Source organism: Dipodomys ordii, unplaced genomic scaffold, assembly GCF_000151885.1.
Source record: "Dipodomys ordii isolate 6190 unplaced genomic scaffold, Dord_2.0 Scaffold55, whole genome shotgun sequence".
NCBI lineage: Eukaryota > Metazoa > Chordata > Mammalia > Rodentia > Heteromyidae > Dipodomys > Dipodomys ordii.
Window position 1 is genome coordinate 8,083,699 of NW_012267271.1, and position 14,072 is coordinate 8,097,770.

At 57.8% G+C, this 14,072-nt stretch overlaps 2 protein-coding genes across 2 annotated transcripts in view; both read left to right on the top strand.

Annotated features, from left to right (window-relative positions):
• The window catches only part of Gtf3c5 (general transcription factor IIIC, polypeptide 5, 63kDa), a 15,314-nt gene extending 7,420 nt beyond the window's left edge, over positions 1-7,894 (top strand). Inside the window, exons 2-10 of the mRNA XM_013021297.1 lie at positions 1,186-1,478; positions 2,047-2,151; positions 3,116-3,230; positions 3,804-3,878; positions 4,049-4,146; positions 5,096-5,178; positions 5,721-5,863; positions 6,615-6,804; positions 7,219-7,894. Coding sequence (XP_012876751.1) covers positions 1,186-1,478; positions 2,047-2,151; positions 3,116-3,230; positions 3,804-3,878; positions 4,049-4,146; positions 5,096-5,178; positions 5,721-5,863; positions 6,615-6,778 — 1,076 coding nt within the window. The 3' untranslated portion in view covers positions 6,779-6,804; positions 7,219-7,894. The remainder of the gene's footprint in view (positions 1-1,185; positions 1,479-2,046; positions 2,152-3,115; positions 3,231-3,803; positions 3,879-4,048; positions 4,147-5,095; positions 5,179-5,720; positions 5,864-6,614; positions 6,805-7,218) is intronic.
• A 2,336-nt stretch (positions 7,895-10,230) lies between these two features.
• Cel (carboxyl ester lipase) overlaps positions 10,231-14,072 on the top strand; it is an 8,846-nt gene continuing 5,004 nt past the window's right edge. Inside the window, exons 1-4 of the mRNA XM_013021248.1 lie at positions 10,231-10,310; positions 12,870-13,020; positions 13,103-13,225; positions 13,391-13,588. Of these exons, the coding sequence (XP_012876702.1) occupies positions 10,245-10,310; positions 12,870-13,020; positions 13,103-13,225; positions 13,391-13,588 (538 nt within the window). The 5' untranslated portion in view covers positions 10,231-10,244. The remainder of the gene's footprint in view (positions 10,311-12,869; positions 13,021-13,102; positions 13,226-13,390; positions 13,589-14,072) is intronic.

Sequence of the window (14,072 nt, forward strand, 5' to 3'; positions counted from 1 at the left end):
GGTCGTGGGGCTTGAACTCTGGGCCTGGGCGCTGTCCCTCAGCTCTTCAGCTCAAGGCGAGCGCTCTACCACTTGAGCTACAGCGCCACTTCCGAGCTCTAGGTTTTTTATGTATACCTCTAAAGAGGTAACCACTGCAAGTTTTTCAGGAACCCCCTCCCCATGTGATCTGTGCCAACACATACATGCAGTTCTAGAATTTGTGTGTGTGTGTTTGTGTCAATACTGGGGCTCGAACTCAGCGCCTTGCACTGGCTTTTTTGCTGGCACTCGATCACTTGAACCACACCTCCACTTATGGTTTTTTGCTGGTTGGTTGGAGACAGGAATCTCTTAGATTTGTCTGCCTGGGCTGGCTTTGAGCTGCAATCCTCAGATCTCAGCCTCCTGAGTAGCTAGGATTACAGACGTGTGAACCACCAGTGCCTGGCTGTAATTCTTGATGTGTGAACATGCATGTTTTAAAACTTTGAGTTTTTCTGAGCAGGTAAAGGTATAGGGATTCACATGTGAGGCGTGCGTCCCAGTCCTTTATCCACATCCCCACGCGAGTGGTCCTGGGCTCCAGTGGGCAAACCTCCACGACTCATCACCTCCCAGCCTGCAGCTCCTGTGGCATCACTCTTACACTGCATATTCATCTCTGAGCTTTGATGATACCATTGGTTCAGTGGTCCTGGTTGTCAAGCTGCTTCTGAGCCACAGCCATGTTCTTCTAGGTGCAGGCCAGGTGACTAAGGTCTGGTTGTGGCCAGATTCCTTTGGTTTGAGTCCCCTGGGAGTCCTTTGTCACATGCTCTTGGGGCAAGTTTTCTGATTCCCATGTTACTTCCTCAGACAATCCTTTCTTGAAGGATTGCTGTGACAGTTAAATAAATGAGTCATAAAAATCAGCGTCAGTAGGCATAGCTTGACCCTGCATGCACAGCCCAGACTGATGTCACTCTTTCCAGCCAGTGGATATTTAGGCTGTGTTCAGCTTTGGCTCGATGCTATTACAGTTGGAAGGCCACTAGCTCGAGGCGCACTTTCCCTCACTGTGGTCTCTGGGACCTTGGGCCTTGCCCAGAGTTTGTCTAGGCCACTGTTGGCTGTGGCAGCCCCCTCTTTGTCCTCAGTGGGCATCCTGAGAGCTGGGGTCCTTCACCAGGCAGCCCTGAGGTCATGGCCTCACCGGATCTCCAGGACAAAGGCACACGGCTGGCCTCCCTGCGCACGGGCCCGGCCTGTTCTGCAGGTGGTCCTCGGCACTCCTGCTCCCAGCATCTCTCTGTGCCCCCAGGGAAGGCTACAACAACCCCACCATCACAGGGGAGAACCTGATCGGCCTGAGTAGGGCCCGGCGCCCCCACAATGCCATCTTTGTCAACTTTGAGGATGCTGAGGTCCCTGTGCAGCCTCTGGAGGCCGCGGTGCAGACGTGGAGGAGGGCCTGCACCAACCCCATAGACCAGAAGGTAGAGGAGGAACTGAGGAAGGTGAGGCTCCCATCCTGTCTAGCCGGGCTGGGCCATGTTGCTTTGCCTTGACCAAGTGTTTACGCAGCTGCTTCCTCCCCAGCTTGCTCTGGGGCTGGCCGTGCTGGCTTTGTTAGGATGTGGGACTTTCCCACCTCCAGGTGCCACTAGCACCATGTTAGTATCACCTAGGCATTCTTAACGTTGAAAATACTTCAGTTCTTTGTTGGTCTCTTTGGGGTAGCGGGGAAATGGGGACGCTGTTGGACGGTGACCTAGATGTGGAGCTGGGCTCCAGCAGCCTTTGCACGTCCATGACCTTTGTGGTCACCTCAGGTCCTCCCGCGCCCCCCGCCACCCTCCCCCACTTTCACTTGGCACATGAAAGGCACAATCCATACCTCTGCACGGCAGGGGGCAGGGAAGTGCGGTGCGTTCCAGAGGCCGGGCCTGTTTGTTGAGCGCCTGCCTCCACCACTTCCTGTCTAAAACATTCCGTGGGACACCGGCCATGCTGGGAAGGCATGGGGGATGGGGGAGGCTGCTGCTGCTGCTGCCCATCTCAGCCTCTGCACTTGACTTTGCCCAGCTGTTCGACATCCGTCCCATCTGGTCACGCAATGCTGTCAAGGCCAACATCAGCGTCCACCCTGACAAGCTCAAGATCCTGCTTCCCTTCATGGCCTATTACATGGTGAGTGGCTGGCTGTGGCATGCCAACCTCGGTGCCACCTGTGTGGCCCTCCCTCCCTGAAGGCCACCACAGGTAGCCCTGAGAGGGCTTGAAGAGCCAGCTGGAACTGCCCAGCTTCCCACAGCCGCAGTGCACCCGCTCCTGCCGACGGAGGGCCTCACTCAGGGGGATTGTGTGGTGCAGAATGGCCTGAGGTGGTGATCTCGGGCAGCACTGGGCAGTACGGCCCCTCCGTCCTTCCTCCCTGCGGTGAGCAACACGTGGCAGAACCACCAGAGGCCCAGCGTGGGCCACAGCCCAGGCCTCTAGTGACAGCACCTCACACCCTAGTTCTTCGTGCCTCCGTAGGGCATGTCCACCTGCGCTTCAGGCCGGAGGGTGGAGACGGCAGCCGTTAGGGGAGGAAAGGGTCCTAATACCCTGCATGGGGAGTCTGCAGAACAGTGAACGTGATGCCCGGTTGGACTCTGGAAAGCAGAGCAGTCTTCTGTCTGCTAAGGGCTTTTTTGGTAGAGCGCGTGCCTTGCATACATGAGGCCCTGGGTTTGATTCCTCAGCACCACATAAGCAAAAAGAAAAAAGCCGGAAGTGACACTGTGGCTCAAGTGATAGAGCGCTATTCTTGAGCTGAAGAGCTGAGGGACAGTGCCCAGGCCCAGAGTTCAGGTCTCACAACCGGACCCAAAAAAAAAAAAAAGAAATGCTTTCCTGGGACAGGCAGCATCCCAAGAGTCCCCGTGTGCCCGGGGCCCTGGCACAGGTTCCTCCTCCACTTCCCTCTCATGGACAGCAAGGCTTTGGTTTGAAAGGCCAGCTGGCTTTTCCCAGGTGGCCAAGCCCCCCGTGGGAATTGAGAGCCGTGTTCCTAGCTCTCAGGGGCCTTGTGCCTCTGTGCAGAGGTCAGCCCCTGCACACACAGGAAACCCGAGCCAGGTCTCAACACTTGTACCTCTCCTGTCCCCAGATAACAGGCCCCTGGAGAAGTCTGTGGATCCGGTTTGGCTATGACCCCCGGACACACTCCGAGGCCAAGATTTACCAAGTCCTTGACTTCCGAATCCGCTGTGGAATGAAATATGGTAAAAATAAGCCACTTCTCTCTCTCTTTTTCTCTCTCTCTCCCTCCCTCCCTCCCTCCCTCCCTCTCTCCCATCCCATCTCTAGCTCTCTGTTCATACAGAGAGGAAGAGTGTCTCCCTCTCCCTGTGAGAAGAGGGACACAGTAGTGAGGAAATGGAGACCTAGGCCTGTCTCAGCAGCACAGCCACCTCCAGTTTCTGAGCCACAGTCTGGGGCCTGGGGCCCTGGACCGGCTAAGCCAGGACTCTGTGAGGCCACAGGGAGCCTCTTGCCAGCCCCTGTGGGAAATGTGGCAGCAGCTGGGGTCCTCTTCCAGGAGATGACCAGGAACCTTGTCTTGCCTTAAGGCAAGAGGAAGGAACCTTCTTTCTGACAATAACGTTATTCACAGAGTGTGTTTAATTATCAACACAGGCAGGAGGCCTAGGGAAGCCAATGAGGGACATAGGAGAAGCACACATGACTTCCCTGTCTATACCAACCTTACATGGCTCGAAAGCCAGCCATCCCCCACCCTGCCTTAGGGTAACTTCCTGGCTGCCAGCCTCTAGCACGTTCTCCCTTGCCTACAGGCGGCAGCGAGATGCCTGTCAAGGCAAAGCGCAGCACCTACAACTACAGCCTGCCCATCACAGTCAAGAAGACGCGTAAGTGGCAGGCCACTACCAGGGACGTGGGCCGGGGCAGCAAGATGGGAGGCACTGCCTGGGGTCACCACTGCCCCTGGCAGCACAGCAGGCGGGGGGCCGGGGGCAGGCGGGGGGCAGGCGGGGGGCCGGGGGCAGGCGGGGGCCAGCTCTGCTTTGCTCCCATGCAGCCAGCCAGCTTGTCACCATGCACGACCTGAAGCAGGGCCTGGGCCCGTCGGGGGTGTCTGGCCCACGGAAACAGACCTCCAACAAGTATAAGCTCAAGGTGGGTGCCCCGAGCCGGGGCTGGGGGCGGGTGTGGCTGAGTGGGGATGAGGTGCCCCTCTGTGGACATGGGGGTGGGCTTTGAGACAGCTCTGTCCACCCAGTGTCTTTCCACTACTCCCACCCTGGGACCCTCTACAAAGAGGAAGAACCTAACCACGTGGGGCCGTGAGGAATTGAGGGCATCTGGGTAGAAAGGTGGTGACAAGTCTCCAGAGCTGGGCCCCCCTGACGCCTGCAGGCCGCTGATGTATGGGGGGAATGGGGCACATGCAGGAGCACAGAGCCAGACCAGACCATCTGGGGCCCAGCTGTGGGCTGCGCGGGTGTGGGCGCAGACTGGGGCCTTCCCACTACCTTTACCCAACAGGAGTTCATTAGCACATTTGAGAACCGCTCATGCTGGTTCTCTGTCCAAGCGGACCCCCAGCCTGGAGGCCCCGCGGGGACCTGTGGGCATAGCAGGAATGAGCCGTGAGGATGCAACCCTCCCCGAACACACTTGTCCTTCAGCGCCATCCGTGCCCTGGACACGCCAGGAAACCTACCCAGGTCTCCCAGACTCCAGCTTTCTTCCTAGTGAGGGGGTGACTGTCACCTCGAGCCAGTCTTACCCCAGGGACTGTCCCTGTCCCTGAGCTGCCCACCCTGAGCGGTCCTCTGCCTTCCTCCCTGCCGCACGCAGGGGCCTAGGATGGTCATTCATAGCAGCAGGCCAGGACTAAGGAGGCAGCTCCCGCAGACAGCAGCCCGCTCTGCACTGTCAGCAAGGCCCCCAGGGCTCCCGAGGGCCTGGCTGCCACGTGTGCCCTCCCACGGCCTCTGCCTTACTGCCCACCCTGGTCTTGGTGGCCAGCCAGCCCCATGGAGACCACCAGGAAGCCTGCGGTGTGGGCATCTGCAACTCTGCTGGGCCGGGCTGTGTTCACTGTCCCGCCCCCCTTCCCCAGGACTCGGTGTATGTCTTCCGGGAGGGAGCCTTGCCCCCCTATCGCCAGATGTTCTACCAGTTGTGCGACTTGAACGTGGAGGGGTGCGTACTTGAGGGGCCCTGCCTGTGGAGGGGCTATGGGGCTGGCGGTGTGTGGAAATAGCACAGGAACAGAGTTTCCTGCAGCCCCTCGGCTTCATACTGGCTTTGCCACCACTGGATGATCTTGCTGTGAAGCCTGTGGCCCTCCACCACTGCCTCGTGCCCCAGAACCCTGGCCTACTTGCTTGTTCTCAATGACATTTGAAACGGCGGGGGTGGGGCACCGGCATGAGTGAGGGGCAGAGTGTGGAATCTGGGGAAAGCCACGCTCTTGCCAGGCAGATGTTCGCGGGCCACACCCAGCATTGTGTGCAAGACTGGGGGGTCCAGAGACCACACAGGTCAGGGACTGGGGCCACGCCCACCTCAGAGATGGCTCTGGGACGTGTGTTTCTCAGCACAGCTGCCTCTGCTGCAGGCAGCATGGCCTCTATGAGCGGAGACCACCCCAGGACTCGGGAGCCTGGCCCTCCCCCCCAGCCCCCTTGTCGAGACCCGCCTTGGGGGTGGGAGGGGAAACACGCAGCCTCTCCTGCCTGCAGGTTGCAGAAGATCATCCACCGCAATGACGGGGAGGAGAGCACGTGCACAGAGCGGGATGGGTGGTGCCTCCCCAAGACCACCGACGAGCTGAGGGACACCATGTCCCTCATGATCCGCCAGACCATCCGCTCCAAGAGGCCTGGTGAGAGCCGCTGCTGCACGGGGAGGGGGGGCCGGACCTGTGCCCAGAGATGCCCGCCCCTGCCAGGAGCCAGACCTAACACACCGGGGCTCGCAGAGGCTTCCTGGGCAGCGCTTGCCACACTTGGCCCTGGGGGTAGGGGAGGATGAGGGTAGAGGGGAGCAGCTGCAGCCTGCGGCTTCCACTAGGGGAGCTGGCCACAGTGGGGAGAGGGGGCGGGGGCGGGGGGGGGGAGCAGGCGCTGTGGCCTATCACTCCGCATTCCCCAGGCCCTGGCCAGCCAGGAAGTGGGACGAGCACTGCTGGGCTGAGGGTCTGAGAGGCTCAGGGAGCAAGGGGCCTTGTAAGAGGCCCTTCCCTGGTTTGACCAGAGGCCAGGCCAGAGCCTTTTGGTTTGGGGTTTTTGAGACAGGATCTAGGATGTTGTCTAGTATGAATCCCAGGCTGGCCTCAAACCGTAGATCCTGTTGCCTCTGTCTCCCAAGTGCTGGGATTGGAGGTGTGAACCACCATGCCTGGCATTCGCTTCCTGAGGCTGCCCATGGCTTCTCTCAGAAAGCTGAAGACCTGGCTGCCTTGGCATCCCCTGGGGTACCTGTTAGCTTCCCCCTTCCTCCCCTCCCCCCCTCCCCGCCCTCCCCGCCCCCTGCCATACTTGCCACGGAGCCCAGGACCTGTCATGGTAGACTGGCCACCAGGAGCCCAGGAGCCTGCTCTGGGACCCATGGGACCTTGTTTCCTCCTGGCCCAGCTCTCTTCTCCAGCCCAGACAAGGCTGACCATGCAAAAGAGCAGCTGATGTTTGAATCCGGGGAGGAGGAGGAGGAGGAAGAGGAAGAGGAAGAGGAGGAAGATTTCAAGCCCTCGGACGGAAGTGAGAATGAGATGGAGACAGAGATTCTGGACTACGTGTGACCAAGCCCTGGGCCCCAGGCTGAGCGGTGAGCCTGGTGTCCAGCCCTAACCAGGGAGCCGGGGCAAGCAGGTTCCCCTGGCACCTGGTGCTGTCGCCCTCTACTGGGGTGGTCGGATGTCCCTGGCTCCACGCGCCCCCACCCAGCCCACATGTGGAGGGCTGCGCTGGTGCTGGGGACCAAGCAGCAGGGGCCATGGCTCAGCAGGCTCTTGCCCCCGGAGTGACACTCTTCATGGGGCCCAGCCCTGTGGTCACGGAGTCTGCCCTTAGCTCCAAATCCCATCCATTTGGGGTAGCTTTGACAAAAGCCAGCCCCAACTGGAACTATCCCCCAAGTCAGCGTTCCTACAGAGTGTGGGTCTCAGTGTAGAGTGGGCCCAGGGGAGGCTCCTCTTGCCATGGGGCTTCCTTATACCACGTTGTTCCTTTACTCCTCCAGGTCTGTGCTGGTAGTACCTGTGCCCTGCCCCAGTTGGGTGAGATGAGGAAGCCAGCCCAGTCCATTTCCAACAACTGTCTCTTCAGCGTTTGCTGGAAACAGACTGATGGCCCCGCAGCTTGCTGGGAGGAGCCTGAGGCTGAGGTCTCTGCCAGCCCTGCTTCCCGGAAGATCGCCCTGGAAGCTTCCTGCCCTGCCCACAGGACAGCTCCAGTCACACTGTTTCCAAAGCCAAATTCTTCAAGCCAGCCCCAGCTTGCTGATGAGATTCCTGGAAAGCCCCATCTCAAGGCAGGACTGGCAGCCTAATGAGGAGCCCAGCTTGGAACCAGCTGTGCTGGCAATTACAGTCTCCTGTCCTGCAGAAAACACTCACACCGGAGGCAAGGGGAGAAGCACTCCCCTCCCCTCCTTTCCAGTCCCCTTCTTGGTAAGACCTCTTGCTGGAGCTGTTGGCCTTGCTCTGGGGCTGTCTCCCACTGCTGACATCCCATCTTCCTGGTCCCTGGACAAGTCTGAGGCAGGTGCTGGGGCAGGGCACCCCCCCCAGGCCCTACTCTCCCGAGCCCAGCCAGCCCACGCTGCCTTAGGTCTGACTAAGAGCTTCCTGAAGTCTTCGCAAGTTCCAAAAGAATGGCAATTCTTCTCTTTTTAAATAAAGGTGGTTTATTATGAAGAATTTCCCTCCTGCCCCCACCACACACACAAACACACACGCACGCACGCGTGCGCACACACACACACAAGTGCTGGATATTCCATGGGTTCCGTTTACCCATCACCTGACTTCAGTAGTTTGAGTTTTGTCGAATGTAAAGTTTGTTCCTCATCCCTAACCCCAGGATTTCATTTCATTCTCCATTTGTGCTTATTTTGCTGGAATTGTTTTAAGGAAATCCATACTCCCTTATCTGAAACAAGACCTCTTTCTTTCTTTCTTTCTTTGCCCCCAGTTGTGGGCCTTGAACTCAGGGCCTGGGTGCTGTCCCTGAGCAATTCTTGCTCAAGGTTAGTTAGCACTCTACCACTTTGAGCCATAGCTCCACTTCTGGCTTTTTTAGCGGTTAATTGGAGATAACGAGTGTCCCAGGAATTTTTTACCTAGGCTGGCTTTGAACCCCGATCCTCAGATCTCAGCCTCTTGAGTAGCTAGGATAAGAACTTTTTCTTGCTGTGAACTACATAACGCTCTTGTGACTCTAGCACTAGTCTCCAAGGAAGCATACTATGAGGTGTGTATGTGTGCAGACCTAGAGCTTTTTCAAATAGCCCCCAGGGTGGAGGCGCCAGTCTGAAGTTGGCTAGTGGAGCAGGCTGGAGACCCATGAGAGAGCTTCCGCCCAGCGGCAGTGTTCTGACACATCCTTCCTGCTCAGGGCATCAGTTCTGTGCCGTCCGGCAACTGATAGGTAAGGCCCACCCGCATGGAGGATAAGCTGCTATATCTATGTCTGCTGGTTTCAATATCCACATCATCCAAAAATCACCTGCACAGAAACATCCAAAATAAGTCTGACCACATAGAATGTTTCACCCAAATTAGCACATAAAGCTGACTGACCCAATCCTTCACAAAATACCCAGGGAATTAGTATTCACATGTCCCCTGATTATCTCAAAAAAAATGCCATTTTACTTTTGGGGACCAGAATCAGACAAATCTCTTGTTCCAGGCGAGTCTCTCTTGCCTTCACCATGAGGTAGGCACCTGGGAGCTGGGTGCGTGGCACCATGCACTTGGGCCTCCAGAACCACGAAGTGAAACCTGTAGAGCTATTCTGTAATAGCAGTGAGAGCAGAGTAAGACCACGGCTGCTTGTTCTGTAGCGTCCTCATTCTGTATTTGGCCACTTGCTTCCTTGTGTTGCATGGTGCTGCTCTCCCCTGTACTTCCTCACTTCACAGAATATTCTTGAACAAAAACCCTGTGCACCCCCGCCCCGACATACACACACACCATTCAGGATGACTTCCTTTAGCACTGGTTCTTAGAATTCAAATCGATGGGAAAAGTCCCAGTTAGTTGTGCATTTCCTGCTCGTCCCTCCTCTCCTCATCCTCCCTTGCCTGTGCAACCTCTGTCCACCCACTGTGACTGAATCCCTGCGCACTGGGCCAGCTGGATGCCATACGGATAGATGCACCTGAGAAATGGTCCCTGGGACCTTTCAGAGCTCTGGCTACAGCTCCAGGGGCCAGACGTGATCAGAGCTGGAGACACAGACTCCTAGACCAAAGAGAGGCTGTTGGTCTGGGAGGGCTCTGGCTATGCCTGTCACCTGCTGTCCCAGTCCCTGAAGGGGACTGTGCAGGGGGCAGGACACCCTGAGAACGGAGCTGACCTCACCAGCAACCCAACTCAAACCTCTTAAGATGGAGCTCATGGCGGCTGTCACCATGCCATTAGAAAGGATGACCCTGTGCTGACCTCCACTTCTGGGCTCCATTCTCTCCCCAGCCTGGCTGGCTGCCTGGGGGGCTCCAGGGTCCTGTCTATGATCACACTCCTCAGGGCTTCCTTCCAGGCTGGGTGGCCCCCTTGCCTACTGTCTAGGACCACGTTGTCCTCCCCTTCCAGGAGACCTGGGAGTGGCCCGTCCCTGTCCCCAGCCCAGGTTGTAGGCTCAGGTGCCCAGGTGAGAGCTGCCCAAGTACCAAGGCTCGGCTGTGCCAGGGCTCTGACACGCAGTCACCTCTGATCCAGACGCACTCCTGATAAGGTGGGGGCATGCAGGGAACCGAGATGAGGCATGCCAGCCAAAATGCAGGGCACATGGCCAGGCCCCCAGCCCTGGCAGCCCTCTCCACCATCTGTGCCATCTGACTCTGCTCCCAGGTAGGCTGTACCTGCACAGGTGCACTGTGGGCACCAACCAGGATGCCTGGAGGGCAGCCTGCCTTGGGAATGCGGGGCCCTCCTGCACCTGTGCCTGTGTGTGCGCATGCGCAGGAGCAAGACCTTGACTCCAGCCCGATAAATAGCTGAGGCCCGACTGAAGAAGGCCACCCAGAGGCAGACACTCACCATGGGGCGCCTGGAGCTGGCCGTCTTGGGCCTCACCTGCTGCTTGGCAGTGGCAAGTGCCGCGAAGGTAAGCAAGGACCCTGCCGGAGGCCACTGCAGGGCCAGTCCATCCCCCTGGAAACTGGGGGTGGGGCCTAGAGGAGAGAGCACCAACAGGCAGGTCAACCAGAGCAAGACAACACACAACCCCCAGCACTCCCCAGGCTCTGGCCCTATCCAAAGATAAAGCATGCACAGCTGAGTTTGAATGTCAGGTAAATGGAGCCATTTTTGGTATAAGCCCATTTGGAACACAGGTATACTTAAAAAAAAAAGTCTAAGTGGGGCACTGGTGGCTCATGCCTGTAATCCTAGCTACTCAGGAGGCTGAGATCTGAGGATTGCAGTTCAAAGCCAGCCTGAGCAGGAAAGTCCTTGAGACTCTTAACTCCAATGAACTGGAAGTGGCGCTGTGGCTCAAGTGGTAGAGCGCTAGCTTTGAGCTGAAGAGCTGAGGGACAGCGCCCAGGCCCAGAGTTCAAGCTCCACAAGTGGGAGGAAAAAAGTCCACTATTGATGTGAAATTTCAGTGTGTCTGGGCCTCTTGAAGTTTCCATGCCAAGTCTGGCCACCTTCCTGACAATGTCCCACCAAGGCCAATGTGTCCTCATCTTCTAAACTGGCAAGTAAAGTCTGGGGTAAACCAGTGTCAGTTTGCAGGGTGTCTACTTCCTGTTCCCAAACAAGAATCCCAAACTTGGTCTAATTTGAACCAGGAGTCTGTCTTCTGAGCAGCCTCCATACCCTGCTTCTCCTGAGAGAGAGTGAACCCCGCCTGAGTGTCCCATGCAAAGGGCTCCCCTAGACTGTTGTCCAGGAGGCTGCATCTGTAGTCTGCCCTTTGCACTTCTGAGTGAGAGCTTGAGCACACCAACAGCCACAGCAAGGTGGTGTTTTGTACCTGTTTCCACACCCCTGTGTTGCCCTTTCCCCATCCTGAGACCCTCCCCCACCCCTGCCCACCCGAGAGCTGCCCCTTGAGCCCAGGGGGGAATTAAAAAAAAGGAAGAGTCTCACAGACTTTCCTGCCGGGTCTGGTTTTGAGCCAAGATCCTCAAATCTCCTCCTCCTGAGTAGTTAGGATTATAGGCGTGAGCCACTGGTGCCCGGCCTCACAGACACTGCTGGAGACAACCTCCCAGTGCCTCTGGTGCTGACCTGGCCCTCTGCCTCTCTCAGGGGCCTGGAACAGGGAAGCTCAGGTGCCTGGCTCAGGGATGCTTGGGGTAGCCAACAGGGCTCCTTCTGGATGCTTCCTCTCCAGTTCCCACCTGCTCCACTCTCCCAGCGTGGCCAGGGCCCCATCAGCCTGGACTTCAGAGGGCTGCAGGCCTCCAGCCACATGCTTTCCCCCACCTAGAGCCTGGCATGGGCGAGAGGCAGGAAGCCACAGCTCCACTGCTATCTGGGCGGTGTCGCTCTTACCTGTCCTAAACGGAGTCAAGAGATTGGACACTGCTTCCCAGTGGGGTGACTTGAAGCAGGAAAGCCTGTGAGCCTCAGTGGGTGGATGAGCACCTGTCTGCAGGCTCCTCATTAAAGACAGCTAAATTGGCCCCTATGGGACAGTTCAGTGCCAAGACTAGACGTTCAGGGACAGCTGATGGGCCAGGTGAAGTGGGGGACTCACCAGGGAGGTGTGTGTGTGTGTGTGTGTGTGCGTGCGTGCGTGTGCATGCGCACGTGCGTGCACCAGTTCTGGGGCTTGACAGAGCCTTGTACTTTTTTTGTTGTTATTGTTGGTTGTGGGGCTTGAACTCGGAGCCTGGGCGCTGTCCCTCAGGTCTTCAGCTCAAAGCGAGCACTCTATCACTTGAGCCACAGCGCCACTTCTGGTTTTCTGAGTGGGTTTATTGGAGATAAGAGTCTCATGGATTTTTCCTGCCCAGGCTGGTTTTGAACCGCGATCCTCAGATCTCAGCTTCCTCAGTAGCTAAGATTACATGCAAGGAGACACCAGCACCCAGCCAGCCTTGTACTCTAGCTTGACTCTTTGCTCAAGGTTGGTGGTCTATGCTGGTTAATCAGACAGAAGAGCCTCACTAATTTTCCTGCCCAGACTGGCTTCGAACTGAGATCCTCAGATCTCAACCTCCTAAGCAGTTATAGCAGTTAGAATTATAGGTGTGAGCCTGTCAGGTTAGGTACTGTGGGAAGGTGGGAGAAAGAAGGGCCCCCATGGGAGGTTCAGGGCTGGGTACGAAAGCCAAGTATTACCACCACTGCCCACAGCTGGACAGGCCCTCCAGCCAATAGCCACCAGGCTGTAAGAACAGTCATGGTCCGTCTTACAGATGGGGAAACTCAGGCTCCAGGTCTCATCTCAGGGTCCATAGCTGGAACCTAGTTTTCATCCTGCTGAGTGAAAAGAGGCTGAACTGGCTTCCTGTTGATACAGGAATGTGACACCTGGGGGGGGGGGACGGGGGCAGCAAGCCAGCCCCAAACACAGGACAAGTGTCACGGGCCTATGAAGCTGTTTCTGTGGGGCCTGTGGGACCCCTGGGGCCCGCTGTGCTGGCTGGCCACTCTGGACCGAGCCGGCCAGGGCTGGCCCCACCCAACCCTGCTGCCACTCTCGTCCCAGCTGGGTGCCGTGTACACGGAAGGCGGTTTTGTGGAAGGCGTCAACAAGAAGCTCAGCCTCTTGGGTGGGGACTCTGTGGACATCTTCAAGGGCATCCCCTATGCCACCGCCGAGACCCTGGAGAACCCCCAGCGCCACCCTGGCTGGCAAGGTAGGGTGCTGGGTGCAGAGCCCGCCCTGGATGGGGTGGCGGGGGGCTGCCCTCCTCACACCGGCCCTTCCTGCCGCCACAGGAACCCTGAAGGCCAAAGACTTCAGGAAGCGGTGCCTGCAGGCCACCATCACCCAGGACAACACCTACGGGGACGAAGACTGCCTCTACCTCAACATCTGGGTCCCCCAGGGCAAGAAGCAAGGTCTGGCTTCCCGCTCCTGGAAGAAGCCCCTGATCAGAGCTCGGGGCCTTGCTCTGGGTGGTGTGCCCTGGGGAGGGGAGGGGAGCCCCCACGGCTGTGCCCAGTGCTGGGGCTGGACAGAGGGCAGGTAGGCACCTAAGGTCACCCACTTGCTTTCCCTCGCAGTCTCCCGCAATCTGCCTGTGATGATCTGGATTTACGGGGGTGCCTTCCTCATGGGGTCCGGCCATGGAGCTAACTTCCTCAGTAACTACTTGTACGACGGGGAGGAAATCGCCACTCGTGGCAACGTCATTGTGGTCACCTTCAACTACCGCGTGGGCCCCCTGGGCTTCCTCAGCACTGGGGATGCCAGCCTGCCAGGTTCGCTGGGAAGGGGAAAGGGACAGCCAGTGTGCAGGACACTGTGAGCTCCGAGACCAGCAGAGGACACGTCTAGCTTCTGACCGCTCCACAGGCAGGAGGCAGGAACTGAACTGTGAGATACAGGAGCATCTTGAAAGCTGTGAAGGAAATAAAAGGGGCTATGGGACAGACAGAAAGATGCAGAGAGAGGCCCAGGACAGGGAAGCCCAGTGAGACAGAATGCTGCACAGAGGCAGAGATGAGTGGATATGGCGATGCAGGACCAACAGATGGTGGCAGGGAGGAGGAGAGATGAACGAGAGGCCTGGTCATCCTGCTCTTCTCTGTCTGTTCCCCTCCAGCACGGCACCATCCCCCAGCCTCCCAGAGACCCACCACTGGCCATTGTGAATTCTCGCGGAGTCTCAGTGTGGCCCAGGGCCATGGTGAATTCTCGCGGAGTCTCAGTGTGGCCCAGGGCCATGGTGAATTCTCGCGGAGT